Source organism: Crocodylus porosus, unplaced genomic scaffold, assembly GCF_001723895.1.
Source record: "Crocodylus porosus isolate Cpor-Errol unplaced genomic scaffold, CroPor_comp1, whole genome shotgun sequence".
NCBI lineage: Eukaryota > Metazoa > Chordata > Crocodylia > Crocodylidae > Crocodylus > Crocodylus porosus.
In genome coordinates this window covers 130,607,309-130,621,402 of record NW_017728943.1, presented here as the reverse complement: position 1 = coordinate 130,621,402, position 14,094 = coordinate 130,607,309, and the positions used below count along the sequence as shown (strand labels likewise).

At 44.7% G+C, this 14,094-nt stretch overlaps 1 protein-coding gene across 9 annotated transcripts in view; it reads right to left on the bottom strand.

Moving 5' to 3' along the window:
- Positions 1–14,094, bottom strand: part of MAP7 (microtubule associated protein 7) — a 182,323-nt gene that overhangs the window by 33,646 nt on the left and 134,583 nt on the right. For all 9 annotated transcript variants that reach the window (XM_019550194.1, XM_019550192.1, XM_019550191.1 and 6 more), the window contains one exon: positions 83–196. In XM_019550194.1, the coding sequence (XP_019405739.1) occupies positions 83–196 (114 nt within the window). The remainder of the gene's footprint in view (positions 1–82; positions 197–14,094) is intronic.

The following is a 14,094-nucleotide window of genomic DNA, read 5'->3' as shown; positions in this document are numbered from 1 at the left end:
CATTTAATTAAAAACATATCAAAGAGACTTTCTGAAAGGAATGGCTGGGATAAAAATGTGAGGTCTATTCTTTTAGGTTTACCTGCATCTCCAGACAAGGCAGCTGTGCTTTTGCTTCTGGCCAAGAATGAATGCGTGGGAGTCAGTAGTCTGCTGACAATGCTGCTCTCCCACGGGCTGAGCTGCAGACGACGAGCTGAATGGGCACCATAGATACAACACACTAGATCAGACACTTTCTACACATTATCATACATTGCAGAAGACACCTCACGATAATACAAACCGTATCCCTAGAACAGAACATCTTAACACTATGATTCTGGGCATACAGACTGCTTATTGTTTCAAATGTATACTTTACCCACTTTGTTGATGCTATCCAAATGTTTGAATATTAATGTTTACTGCTTTTGTGCTGCTTTTTTATTATTATGCTAAATAAATATCACATTAATGCTAAGATTTGGTCTGTAACTCTAATCACAGTATGTGTGTGTGCATGTGTGTGCGCGCGCGCGCACATACAGATTCTTCCCACACCTTTCTACCCCAGGGTTATGATTATATACTCATTAAAAAACATGGTCTGAAGCCTGTCAACCTTGTTAAAAAGTGTTTAGTTAGCTAGGTAGCACAGGTGAAAAAAAACACTGTCCAAATTACTATACAACAATTTTTTTTTTAGTTTACATCTCTGGCATTTTGCAATATCTCTCTGGTTCCCTTTCCACCAGACAGGCTGTTTCTTCTAATTATGTTTATGGACTAGAGAAACTCCAATGATGAGCACAACAGAATTTAATGTATAGATATTTGATAATACTGACAGTAAATCTTTAAATAATCTTAACATTGCAAGTAATATCTGTTTGTATTGCATCTAAACCAACGATTCCCAAACTCTGATAGATTGCTCACCACCCATTTAAAACAATGTAACCTTAAGTACCACCAGCAAATTTTTTTCATATAAAGTAATTATAATAAATCCATTAACACATACCACTGACAGGTTGACTGTGTACCACTGGTAGTACTCCTACCACAGATTGGGAAGCGCTGATCTAAACATTCATTCACCTAAATTTGGTCTTTGGGGTAACAACCAAGGCTGCAAATTGAATTTATGAGTCTCGGTCTATAAACCGGTCATTCTGATGAACAGATTTAGGAAACTGGAGACACAGGCAGCATTTTAAAAACTGGAGGTTCAGCATTTTTGAGGCCCAAAGCCTTGAAGCTCCCTTCAGTCCACTCCTTTGTTGGCCTCAGTAAAAGAGGGGCCTAGCCTGATAATCAGAGTGTAATTGCCTAATCTTCCATCCACGCTGATTTTTTTACCCAAAGTCTCTCCCTAACTTCTGCTAACTCAGAAAGTGCTGTTAGTATAGGAATGAAGCTTTTCCAAATGCAGCAGACTGTCCAGATAAATGCCCTTCTATAATGAACTACAGCAAGAGCTCTTTACAATCAATTAAATCCTTTACCCAGATTATACAAAAATGAAAAAACAAGAAAGAAAAAGCCTCTATTAAACCACGCTGGCAGGTTTACTCCTGACAATGAGAAATAATTATTTTTCTAGGTATCTGTTTTAACTGGAAGGCAGAAAAGTCAAGTGTTTATGCTGCTTCCTCTCTGAGCCTCTGGGTTTGCTATGTCCATTATATTAGCTTTAATGCAAACCTAACCAGAAAACCTTGCTTGCTGTCTCTCAATCTTTGCAAATGCAGTTTGATTAAGCGCCAGCTCAGAGAGTATGGCCAGGGACAGAAGTTACATGTAAACCGGTTTAAGTGATCGAAACTGGTTTAAACCTGTAAAAGAACAGATGTTCAGTGCACATAAGTGAGTTTCAAAGTGGCTGAAACTGGTTTAAGATAAACCTGGTTGGATGTAGTATCAGACTTAACTGATTGAGGTCAAAATGGTTTATGCTGTCCCAGACCCCTTCCTGGTTTAAGTTAAATCTGAGTCCCCCAGCATCCCAGCATGCTTTTCAGCCCTGGGCTGGGCTGGGTTGGGCTTGCCACTCTGCTCTCTAGCTGAAGCAGGGTGTGGGTGAGGGGTGTGGCCAGATGCCTGCCTGTCATGGCCCCCTAAGGCAAAGGAGGCAGGGAGGGGGTTTATTCCCCTTTCCCTCCCCTCTCCCATCTGGGGACCTTAGCCACGGTCTGCCTGGCCAGGGTGCAGCAGCCCCTGTTAGGTTTCCTTCTTACTCCAGGGGTAAGAGGCGGTAGTGGCACTAGGGAGGGCTGGTGGGGACTACGGCCACCCCAAAATTCAGCTTAGCCTCTGTAGCCACCCCTCCAAGTCCTGCTGCCACCATTTGCTCTATGCAGGCTGCAGCAGCTCTGCCTGCCCTGTTCCCACCCACAGCACAGGCCCCCCACTGGGAAGAGAATTGTGCTCCCTGGGACACCATGACAGGGGCTGCTGCCCCCCTCATTGCCCCAACAGCAGGAGTGGGGGCATGGCCAGGCACCGGCTGGCATGGCCCCTGAGGTGAAGGGGGCAGGGAGGGTTCCCCCCTCCCTCCCCTCTCCCCACAGGGGACCCCAACCAGTAGCACTGCCAGGCACTAAGTGTGCAGCAACAATACTGTGCTATAGTAATAAGCTACTGCACAGTGGGGCTGTGTGAAATGATTGCGTTTCGATTTAGGTTTTGGATTCAGCTGTTTTGGAGGACAGTGATTCGTTTCGGTGTTTTGGATCACTGTCCTGTTTCGTTTTGGACGACTGTTTTGAACAGGTTGGAAGGGAAGCTTTGCACAGCCCAACCCACCCAGGGGCTTGGAACCAGGGGACGCAGGGCCCTAGCGGGAGCAGAACAGGACCATGGGTGGCTTGTCCGGGGGAGGGGAAGAGCTGCTGCCCTCCGTGCAGGCAAGGAGACCCCCATGCGGATCTTTGATCCCTGTCACGCTGGGTAGTGGGGCAGGGAAGCAGTGCAGAGTGGCAAGCCTGCTGGTTCCTGCTGCATAACTCAGTTCTACAGGGAGAAGAGATCCACGCTGAGGGTTTCCTTCCTGCTGCTGCCTGCCCCAGATTTCTGCAACCTGGCTCTGCAGGGAGCACAGCAGGGACCAGCACTGCCCTGCTATGCGACTTGGCTCCGCAGGAAGCAGAGATCCATGCCCGGGGTCTCCTTGCCATCACTGCCTGCCCCGTGCAGCCAGTGGAGGTGAAGAGACCTCCGGCGGGGATCTCTGCTCCCTGTGGAGCCAAGTCACATTGCAGGGCAGCGGTGTACACCTGTTTCCCTGCAAGCCCAGCTCCGAAACTCTGAAATTTTCCAAAATATTTCCGAAATGTTTTGGATGACTCATTTCATTCTGGAGATGTTTCTGAGCCCTCCATTTCGATTAGGATTCGTAATGAAATGGATGCTGAAATTTCGCACAGCCCTACTGTACAGTAGCGTTGGAAAAAACCATGCAGTGATGGTACCGTGCAGGAATGCCAGTTACTGAGCAGTTATTTAGTACTTGCTTATGCAAGTACTACATGACTGTGCAGCAACAACTGCACACAGTGTGCTGCATGTATAGATGCAGTCACTGTCACTATAATTTTACATAGCAAAATCCCACAGAGAATTAAAGCAATGAAAATAACATGCTGGTTGTCAGAAAAACAAGTACAAAACAAGGATCTAATCCTGAAGAAACCCTGCTAGAACATATACTACCATGTGGAGTCCAATTCTCCACAGACAATCCTGCAACACCTACTTTGTGTAATACTATCTTAAGAGGGCTGCTCAGATAAATAAAAACTAAATTCAGCAGTAAGATTTTATTGGATTGGGGCCTGAAAGTATGCTATGCAAAGCATTTATATTCGTCTCCTACCTAGACGACCCCTTCTAGGATAATGATGATTAAAACAAGCCACACACAAGTCCACTTGCTCATCAGACCACAGTGTAACCAAAACCTTGAGCATATACAGATACCTACCCAGCAAAGTAAAAATATAATTTATTTTTCCATCAGCGTGTATGCAGTAATCTCTCATCCATGAATCAAAGGATACAGATCCCCATCTAAAATACATTTCAGGACACAATTCTGCATGTAAGACCCAAGTATCATTTATGTTTAGCACCCTTGTTTTAAGACAAATAAGCATTGAAATACGTCTTCACAGAAATAAAAAAGGTCCTTGTGTCATCAGTTTTGACCAGGAAGAGATTCATTTTCTACAGGAAAATAAGGTATGGTGAAACTGGCTGGAAGGCAAACAACAACTCCACACTTTCAAAAGTGTAACAACAAAAAGAAGCAGAATCTACCTTCTCTTTCATAGTTTACAATATAGATATTTTAACATGGCTCCAAATGAGCAGTAGGAAGATATACAACTGTTTTTTGAGGAAGATTTTGCAAGATTTTCTAGACAAATATCAGGATCCCATGTAAATACACTCCAGTCCTGAAAGCATCAAGAAAGGCTAAATAAACCAGATTTGCATTTTCCCTCCATGCCTAAGCACTGAGTATGTGGGGGCTCAAGGGCCCTGCCGCCACTTGGGAAGAGGCATAGGGTGACCACCAGTCCCGAACTGGGTGGGACCGTCCAGAAATGTGAACATCAAGTCCCAGTCCCAGGCTACATGACTCTGGGACAACATTTGTCCCAGATTCCTAGGGTCCTGCAGGGGGTTTTCCATTCACCATGGAGAAACATGGGATATGGAGGGTTTCCCCTCGTAGGCTGGCAGAGTTCCAGTCTGCAAGTGGTCAAGGGGAGTGGGATGCAGGGGGCACCAAGTGCATAGATGCGTGCACACACATGCACACAGCCAGGAATAAAGCCCCAGAAAGTGGGAGACAGCAGCTCCCCCAGCTGCCTACAGGTAAGTCTGGGGTGGGGCAGTGTGAGGACAGATCAAGGCCCCCACAGAGATGGAGGGAGTGGGGCAGGAGCTGGGCCTGGGCGTGCTGCCCAGCCTGGGTAGTGCATGGGGCCTGGGGCCGGGAGTGGAACAGAGCTGTGGGTGGCTTGTCCTGGGGGGGGAAGGGGAGCAGGGGGGGCAGTGACACCCTGCTACTGGGGAGGGAGGCATAGGGTGGGGGCATATGACGTTAGTTTTGCGTGCAGGGCAGGGGCAGATGCAGGCTGCCCACTGCGCCCTTGGGGGTTCCTGCCCTTCTCTCCCCCCAGAAGCCCCACGCCAGCCATGATGAGGCATGCCCTGCTTGGAGCTGGCGATGTGGAGTTATGCCCTGCACTACTGCCAGACCGTCAGGGAGTTCCTTGCTATGGCAGCATGACCAACATGGGGCTCTCGGGGAAGGGGGGCAGCAGGGCAGGGGACCCGGAAGCCTCAGTGAGCAGCCTCTGCGTCCACCCCTACCCCGCCCCCCTTGGGCTCTGCTTGGCTCTGCCCCAGCTATTCTGCTGCAGGGGGTGGGACCCATCATCTTAGTCCCTCCCTCCCCAGCAAAAATAAAAGTTGGCTTCTATGCCTCCATGAACAGCATAAATTAGGGTGTCAAAATGGGCGTGAAGCTTCCCCCTGTCTGAGAGGTTTACACCAAAACTCTGTACCCATACTCTCCTCAAACTTTGTGGCTCGAGTCTATCAATAAAGAAAAATATTTATATTTTTAGCTTCTCTAAGAGGAGTATTTCACTTTTAATATCTACTTTGACACTTAACAGGCTAAGATAAGCTTTACAGACTAATGAACTCGGAGATCTATAGCATAATCTTTTGTAAGTAACAGGCTTACTTTGTCAGATGCTATAAAGCAGTGGTGTGCAACCTCTTCATCCTGTGGGCTAGATGGTCCACTTTGCAAGCTGGGCTGGAAGCTGGCCATGCACCTGATCCAGCGTGAGATGCTGGCTCAGCCAGGGCCCAATCCAGACATGTGGGGCCTGGAAATCTGGTTGCGCTGAAGTGGTAGTTAACTGCTACTGATCCCTGAACACCAAATTTCTGGACCCATGGGATGGATGACATAGTTTTGTGGGTTGGATTTGGCCCATGGTCCAAGGGTTGAGCACCCCTGCTGTAAAGGGACTGCAGGAAGCAAAGCTCCTAAACAGAAAGCAGTAATTAGACTACAAAGGACAGAGAAGAGAAGGGGAAGGAAATAGGGAGGGGGCACTGCTGAGAGAGGCAAGACAGATCAGTTAACCCATTGAGGGACATAGGGGTTACAAAAACTAGTTCAGGTAATAGGATAAGACGAATCCACCCACAGCCTTGGTTTAGACCAGGGGTGGGCAAAATGGTGATCCAGCTAGTGGCCGAACGTTATTTTCCAGGAGCCCCTGCCCCCAGCTGGTCACCACAGAGAACCTGGGAGCGTCAGGGCCATGACGGCATGGGAGATTCATATAGATCGGCTGGGAATGGCACGGGCAGGGCATGTGGCTGGGTGGGGAGCTGCTTAAAGCCAGGACCGGGCTCTTGTGGCAGTGACAGTGCAGCGTCAGAGCTGGAGCAGAGCATGGTACTCACACTCACTGCAGGGATGTGCAGGCAGAGGATCGTGGCCTTGGCCCCAGGCTCCCCAAGTTCTTGGGGTCTCCCTGGCTCCCCCAACCATCTTGCTCCCAACCACAGCCCCATCCCAGCCGCCTAGCCCCACGCCTTGCCCACTTGGGTCCTGTCTCTGGGAGTAGGTGTGGGGCAGACGGGACAGGGTGCCCAGGCAGTGGGGCTGGGTCCAACAGCACCCATCATAAGAAGCTGCCAGTACTGGGGCTGCTGGGAAATGGACTCTAACTTTGCCCGTGCCTGGCTAGACCATGCATAACACAATCCAGTCTGTGGATAATTTCTTGTTCTGCAATTTCTCGTTCAATTTTGTTGTTAAAAGTTTTGTTGTTTAATACCTTTAACAGCTTTCACCTCTCTGAAGTGGCTGGAATATTCCACCCACAGAATTCATTTCTTGGACACCACTGGGAAAGTTTGCAATGGCTACATTACCACATTGTATTGGAAATCAACCAACTGCTACAGCAAGCTCCACACCAGCAACCTTCAGTCCAAAGCACATCGTCTATAGACAAGCTCTACATCACAAACCTGGCTGCTCTGATCTCACTGTCTGGGATGCATGCAGAGATTTCTTCAATTAAAAAACTGTAAATACTCAATTTAAGAGACAGACTCAGACCTCATTCCAACCTACTACAATACTAATCCTGAGACAAGGACAACTGAACGTTTTTGGTTATCACCTACAGCCTCCAGCTTGAACTCCTTAGACAGATCATTCATGGATCCGCCTGGAAAATGAAGACCACCTCAAGGTAGCTGGGAGGATAAACATATCCTTGGTTTCCAGGAAGCCCCCCAACCTCAAATTGTATCTCTCCAGCAACAGATTACCTAAATCCTACTCTCACCATGGCACCAGATGCCAGCTATATACCCCCATCAACACAGACTGCATCATCACTGGCCCAAATCAAACTGATTATAACACCCAAGGACCATTTACCTGCACGTCCACCAATGGCATATATGCTACCAGGCTGCCCCCTGCTGTCTACATTGGACAGATCCCTATGTGAATAAACACTGATTTGACACCAGTTCCAGAAAGGCACACAAGCCTGTTGCAGAACTGCCCTGGTCACTCCACGCTGGCATGAGAGTGGCTGTTCTTAGACCTCAACACTTTAAATATGAAATTGAACAAAAAATTGCGGAACAAGAAATCCTCAACATGCTGGATTGTGTTAAATACGGTCTAAACCAGTGGTGCTACCTTTTGTCCCACAGGCCACATGCAGGGTGCAGGGCCCAGATGCAGGCTTGATAAGAGCCCATACACATGGATCTGGATGCACACAAATGGATCTGGACTGCACAGTCCCTGTTTGACCCTATGTGCTTAGATTGGGGCCTGGGACCTTGTGCCATCCCTGCCTGGCTCCATGTATCAGGAAGTGAGCCCAGGGACCTCATGCCACCTCTACTTGGCTCCATGCTCCAGGATCCGGACCCCAGGACCTCATGCCACCTCTGACCATATTCATGAACTGGGACTGGGTCCTGTGCCACCTACACCTAGCCCATGCACGGGGATTGGGCCCCAAGTCACCTTGTGTACTATATCTAGTGATCAGGGCCACAGCCTGCAGGGTTTCTTACCGACCTGGTGGCCAAATCTGATTGAGCAGCCCTGGTCAAAACCAAGATGATGGATGGATTCTTACCCCTTTACTTGGATTAGCCTTTAAAACCCCTATATGCCCCAAAGGATTAACTGCTTTGTTTTCCTGTCTGCTACCCATCTTGCCTCTCTTAACAATGCCCCCTCCTTTTCCTTCTCTCTTCCCTACCCTTTGTATTCTAGTCACTGCTTTCTATTTAGCAGCTCTGCAACAGGCAATCCCTTTACAGCATCTGATGAAGTAAGCCTACTGCTTAGGAAAGCTTATTGTATACATCTCTGATTTAATTAGTCTACAGGGTACAAATCTACCCTATCTGACCTCAAACTAACATACCTAACTGTATCTTTCTCTCTGCTTATTAAGATAAACAGATTAACTGAAGTGGCCAAGCAAACTGTGGCCCCTGGGTAGAACATGCTTCACTGGAATTACAGAAGTGAGCCCGCAATCATGTTTGCATTTAATGCAGAGGTGCTGCCCATGGATACTACAGGCATATAGCACAATGCCAGACAGTTTAGTTTTTTAGGCTTGTAACCTACCAAAGTCGCAATTCTGAATCGAAAATCAGGACAACGCAACTGTTTCAATCTTACACAAATGTACGCATGGCCCCTGGCCTCCTGGAAAGTCGCCAACTCATTGTGCCGTGTAGCAAAGCTTAGACATTCCAGAGGCAACGAATAAGCAAAATTTTATTTTCAAGGCTTGCAAAAAAAAATTCTGGAGGGCAGAAAATGAGAAGTCTAGTCTTACCAGGCATTAGGTAAAGTGCTTCAAATGCAGCTAATTTATCTTATTGAAGAAAATATGTCTAGTACAGTAAATGCCTGTTAGTAGACAGGATTTCTTTGGGTGATATCTTTTATTGGACCAACTATCTACTTGGGATAAAGTCAGACAAGGTTTCCAATGTAAGACAATTTTCTCAGGTCTCCAATTATAATAGGAAGCTAGCTTCTTTTTTTCTGCTAATTGTGTCTGTGCTACACTTGAGAATTTCTTTCAGCCCCTTCCCTAGACTATGCTTCACTTGCTTTGCCTAACTTCCCAGAATCAGAGACCTGAGGTCTTACATTCAAAAGCTTTATCTCAACTATATAGTTGGTCTGATAAAAGATACCACCCTAAGAAACCTGCCTCTCACATAATTTCTGGACCATCACAGCTATAACATTGCTCTTACACTACTGTAACAAGGAAGATACCAACATCTTCAGCTTACAACAGAAAATCCACAACTTAAATCAAAAAACAGGCAGACTACACAGCAACATCTTAAGCCTGTGAGGCCCTGATCTCCCAGTAATCAGCTTCTTGTCCTTTGCTAGTTGTGTCTGCTATGCCTGAGAATTTCTATCAGACCCTCTCCTAGGCTGTGCTTCACTTGCTTTGCCTAGCTTCCTATAATCAGAAAGTATGTCTTCAAAAGCTTTATCCCAACTACATACTTGGTACAATAAAAGCTATCACCCTACTAAATCTTTGCCTCTTGCACAATTTCCAATCACGTCTACAACATCATTCTTATACACCTGTAAGTAGCAACACATTGGTGCTCTGAGGCTATGCTGCTCCTAAGCATCTACTGCTGCTACAGGGAGTATCCGATGAATAAATAGTAAAGTAAGTGTTCTGGGGAAAAATATTATTGATTAGCTGTTGCTTTTACTAGGTGTTGCCATAAACAAATGTCAACCATACTGCCAACCCTAAAGTGCAAAGTCAGGGCAGCTTAAAAATCATGAGACTTTGGAAAGTAATAAATGCTGAGCTCTTTTTCATTCAATTTTTGAGCACTTCAGGGTCATATTTTCATGTTCTTCTCTAGAACTAAGGGATAGGTTTTTAAATGAAAGCTGAGAGCCTTACATTATCACATAATGCCAAGAACTGGAGCTTTACAGACAACACAGTAATTAAATACTGCATCATGTGATAAAAATCTGAGATGGCAACAATGGACGTTATGTTTGCCTGGTATTGTGTCAGGAATAGAAACTGGACTCTAAAAAGGCTGGTCAATCAAAATGTTGTTTCAACAGCAGCAAGATACATCCAATATTTTTCTGTAAGCAGGAAGGAGACTGGAATTAAAAAAAAAAAATCTCTTGACAAATAACACAGAGGAAGGCTCCTTGCTGAGACCTAGTCACAAAATGAAGCCCATAAGTACAGTGAATAAAACAACATTAAATGCATGTTTGCTTGCAAAAGTAAATAAAATCTGGAACTCGAGTTTTCTTTTTGCAAAGTTGGTAAGACTTAGAAAAGTGACCCAATGATTATTGATCCTTTTTGAAGACAAAAATTTCAGAGAGAGCTCTGACCAAGAAAGCGCCATTGTTCTACAATTTTCTATTGAAAAGCTAAGACAACTTGTAATTCTGTCACTGCCTAAAAACAGCTGGTTGATGATTTTTCCTAAGATCACATCCTCAAATTTTCTTAAGTAACCCTGGTATCAGCTCCTTTATTTGGACATAGGTCATTCACATAATTTTCAGGGATTTATATAGCTGAACACCTGTAGCAAAACTGAAAGCGTAGTGTAAAATTTATTCCAGCTGCCTGACTAGATAAAAATGTAATAAAAAACTACATAATGATACTGAGCTTGAAAGGGAATTAATAACGTATTTTTAAGGCACGGCAAAATGTTAGCCAACCTGTTAGTTAAAAGCTTTTTCTTAGTAAGAATTGAAAAGTCTCCTGTCCTTTATTTAAAAGATATTCCTCAACAGCAGTCACTCTCTCGATGACAACTGTAAGCCACTTGAATATGCTCATTACAGTCATCTCCACATTATGCCCTATACATTGGAAATAGTACATGAATGCACATGTGGGTGCATCAAGGGCAAAATCTGTCCGACTTCCTGAGACAGGTAAGAAGAGGACACAGAGTGACTAGTGCTATAGCATCCTTACAATCCTGCCTTAAGTTATGAGGCCAATTGGAGAGGTCAACAGTACTCCATGGCTTCAAGGTTATGGGGTCAGCTAACCTTGGGTGTATGCAAGGCTCCATGTAGTAGGCAACAGTGCAGCATTCTTGTTTTCTTTTAAAAAAGAAAAAGAAATAAAGAACCTAATACAAAACGCCAATGATCCCACAGGGTCCACACAGAAAATTTAGATAAGGGCACAAGGGCTGAGTCTCTGTAAAGCCTCAAAGTTGTTTCAGAATGCAACCTTAATTAATTAATGGGTCCTATGGCTAGTTTGGTATGAAAGACACTGTTAACGGTGCAGGGATTTGAATCTGTGATTCCAGGTATGAAAACCTGATCCTTGAAACATGGCACCACCTGCCATAAGGTGAATTATTTCTATGCTGGACTAGCATGCCATGGAATGGTATACACACCTTACAGCATGCAGTAGGTAAGTGACAGTACAGAAATGTAGGTGTCTACTGGTGCCTGCTGGCAAGTTTGAGATGAGGCTTAAGACTCTGAAGCAAGAGTCATACAACTATAAACATTTACAGCTTAAAACTGAAAAGGGCCAGACCTTGAGAAAAATATTTCCAGTCCCCAGCCCTCCTCACCAAGTCCTAGCCTTCAGACAGACCCCAAGCTTGCCCAGCTCATCACCAGAAGTAACCTATCTGCTGATCAACTGTCACTTAATGGGACTCAGCCCTGCCTTGACAATAACTTCCTTAACCTGTCAACACATCTCTACTGCCATAACAGTCAACACTCCCTATAGTACAACAATTAGAATCCACAGATCACATAAGTGTCTATTCCCAAGGATCACAACCTTAACATGGTGGAAAGGCTTGTGTGCTACCAATGACCTCAAAAATGATGCCATATGGAGTTATGTACTCCTGGTAGACTCCCCTGTGGCAACAAGGTTGAAAGTGAGGTTTCTGGAATAAAAACAATCCAAAAGTAGAAATAAAAAGTTCTCAACAGCACAATACAAATCTCTGGTCACCTAGGTTTTCCTTGGATTAAGGACTCTTTCCTGTGAAGTATCATGTGATTGTTAATGCACAATGGCATCCCCACATTAAAAGACACATGCAGGTGTCTTCCTCAAATAATAAGTCCTACAGTGATGGGCAAGTGGCAATGAGAGGAGGTACTAATAATTACTGAAAGCCTCTACTTACAGACTTACACAGAATGATAGTACTGTATGATGGCTGTTTCATGCTTGGAACTGAGACAGGTATGCAATCTGGAAGATGCAATCATGAATTAGAAAGCATATCTAGGATGTACTCTGCTTACCCCATATGGGGAAGGGGACAGAAAAGAAGCCTCAAAAAAAATCTGACTCATTTCACCTAACTTGAAAACCACATTCAGTGGGATCACGCTATCTGTGGTCCAAATCAAGTAATTAAGTTTGCAACCTGGAATGTCTGCAACCCTCAGGGACAATCCTAACAGTGAACCAACCCAAGCGAAAGCACTCATGGGCAGAGAACTTGAAAAATTTGGTACTAACATTGCTGCACTCAGTAAGAACAGACATGCAAAAGAGGGTCATCTCACAGGGCATGGTGGTGGCTACAGCTTTTTTTGGGAAGGAAATGTCAAAAAGAAAAGACACATCCATGGTGTCGGTTTTGCTAAACTGAGATGCTAGAATTTCTGGCTGGCATCCACGACCAACAGACAACATGCTACAGTTGTCAATGCTTATACTTTGACCCTTGATGCAGATGATGAAAAAAAGGACTAAACTTGAGCAGGTCCTGCCATCACGCCAAGGAAAATAAGATAATTCTTTGTGGCACTTTCAATGCTAGAAAGTCAATTCAATTGGAATTCTTGTTCTAAAAGTGTTTGAAACAATCTCATCATCATGAACTACTTTTTCCACCAAAGCAACAAATGGAAGACATCTTGGATGCACATTTAACCTAACTGACTAAGCCATAGTGCATGCATGGGGTTGTTTTGACATTTGTTATCACGAGAGCTATGACCAGTGCAGATGCCTACCAGGCAGATTAACATTTGATACATTTCATCATGTACTTTTGTATCATCCCCAAACAATGCAAACAAAAGAAGCAACTAATGAAGAGACTTGATATTGAGTGCTTGAAAGACCCTGCTAACAGCAATAATTTATAGCAGTGCTTCACTAATTGCCTCTGACCTCCATCATAATCTTGACAGAACTGATCACAACAGCTAGCCATGACAACACCGGGCTACCTGAGTCATTGTACATCATTCAGATGGCCTATGTAAGAATCTCTTTATGGACTGTTTGAAGGTTGTTTAATATCTTGATAAACTGAGGGTTTGCTTCAATAGGTATTCAATGGCATTGCTTAAATACTGTTAAATAAATTAGAAATTGAGACTGGAATAATTTCACCAATTATTTTATTCTGTTCATGCCATCCCTTAAATCAAAATTCAACTCAATACTCACATTACAAATTCCACCTGAGTCCCAGGGTAGTTTCAGACCAATCGGAAGTACAGTAGACATGATCTTTGTTGCTACAATGATGCAAGAAGAGTACCATGAGCAACGCCGAGATCTTTACATCTTCATTGACCTGATTAAGGCCTTTGATTCAATCCATGGAAGGCCCCATGGAAGACCCTCATGAGATTTAGATGCCCAATGTAATTTGTTATCATGATCAGACTTGTTCATGACTACATGACAACAGTTGTCCTAAGCAATACCTTGGAAACAGACCTTTTCGCTATTAGAAATAGAGTCAAACAAGGATGCGTGATTGCATCATGTTTATATAGCACCATAAGGATGCCTGACAACCAGCTCCCTAAACAGGTCCTATATTCCCAACTACCTAGTGGTCACTGCTCTAGAGATGGGCAAAGGAAGACAGTCAAGGACACCTTGAAGGCCAATATGAAGAAATGCGATATTAACATCAATACATGGGCGATCTGAATCATTCCCAAAGATGTTCTGATGTACAACA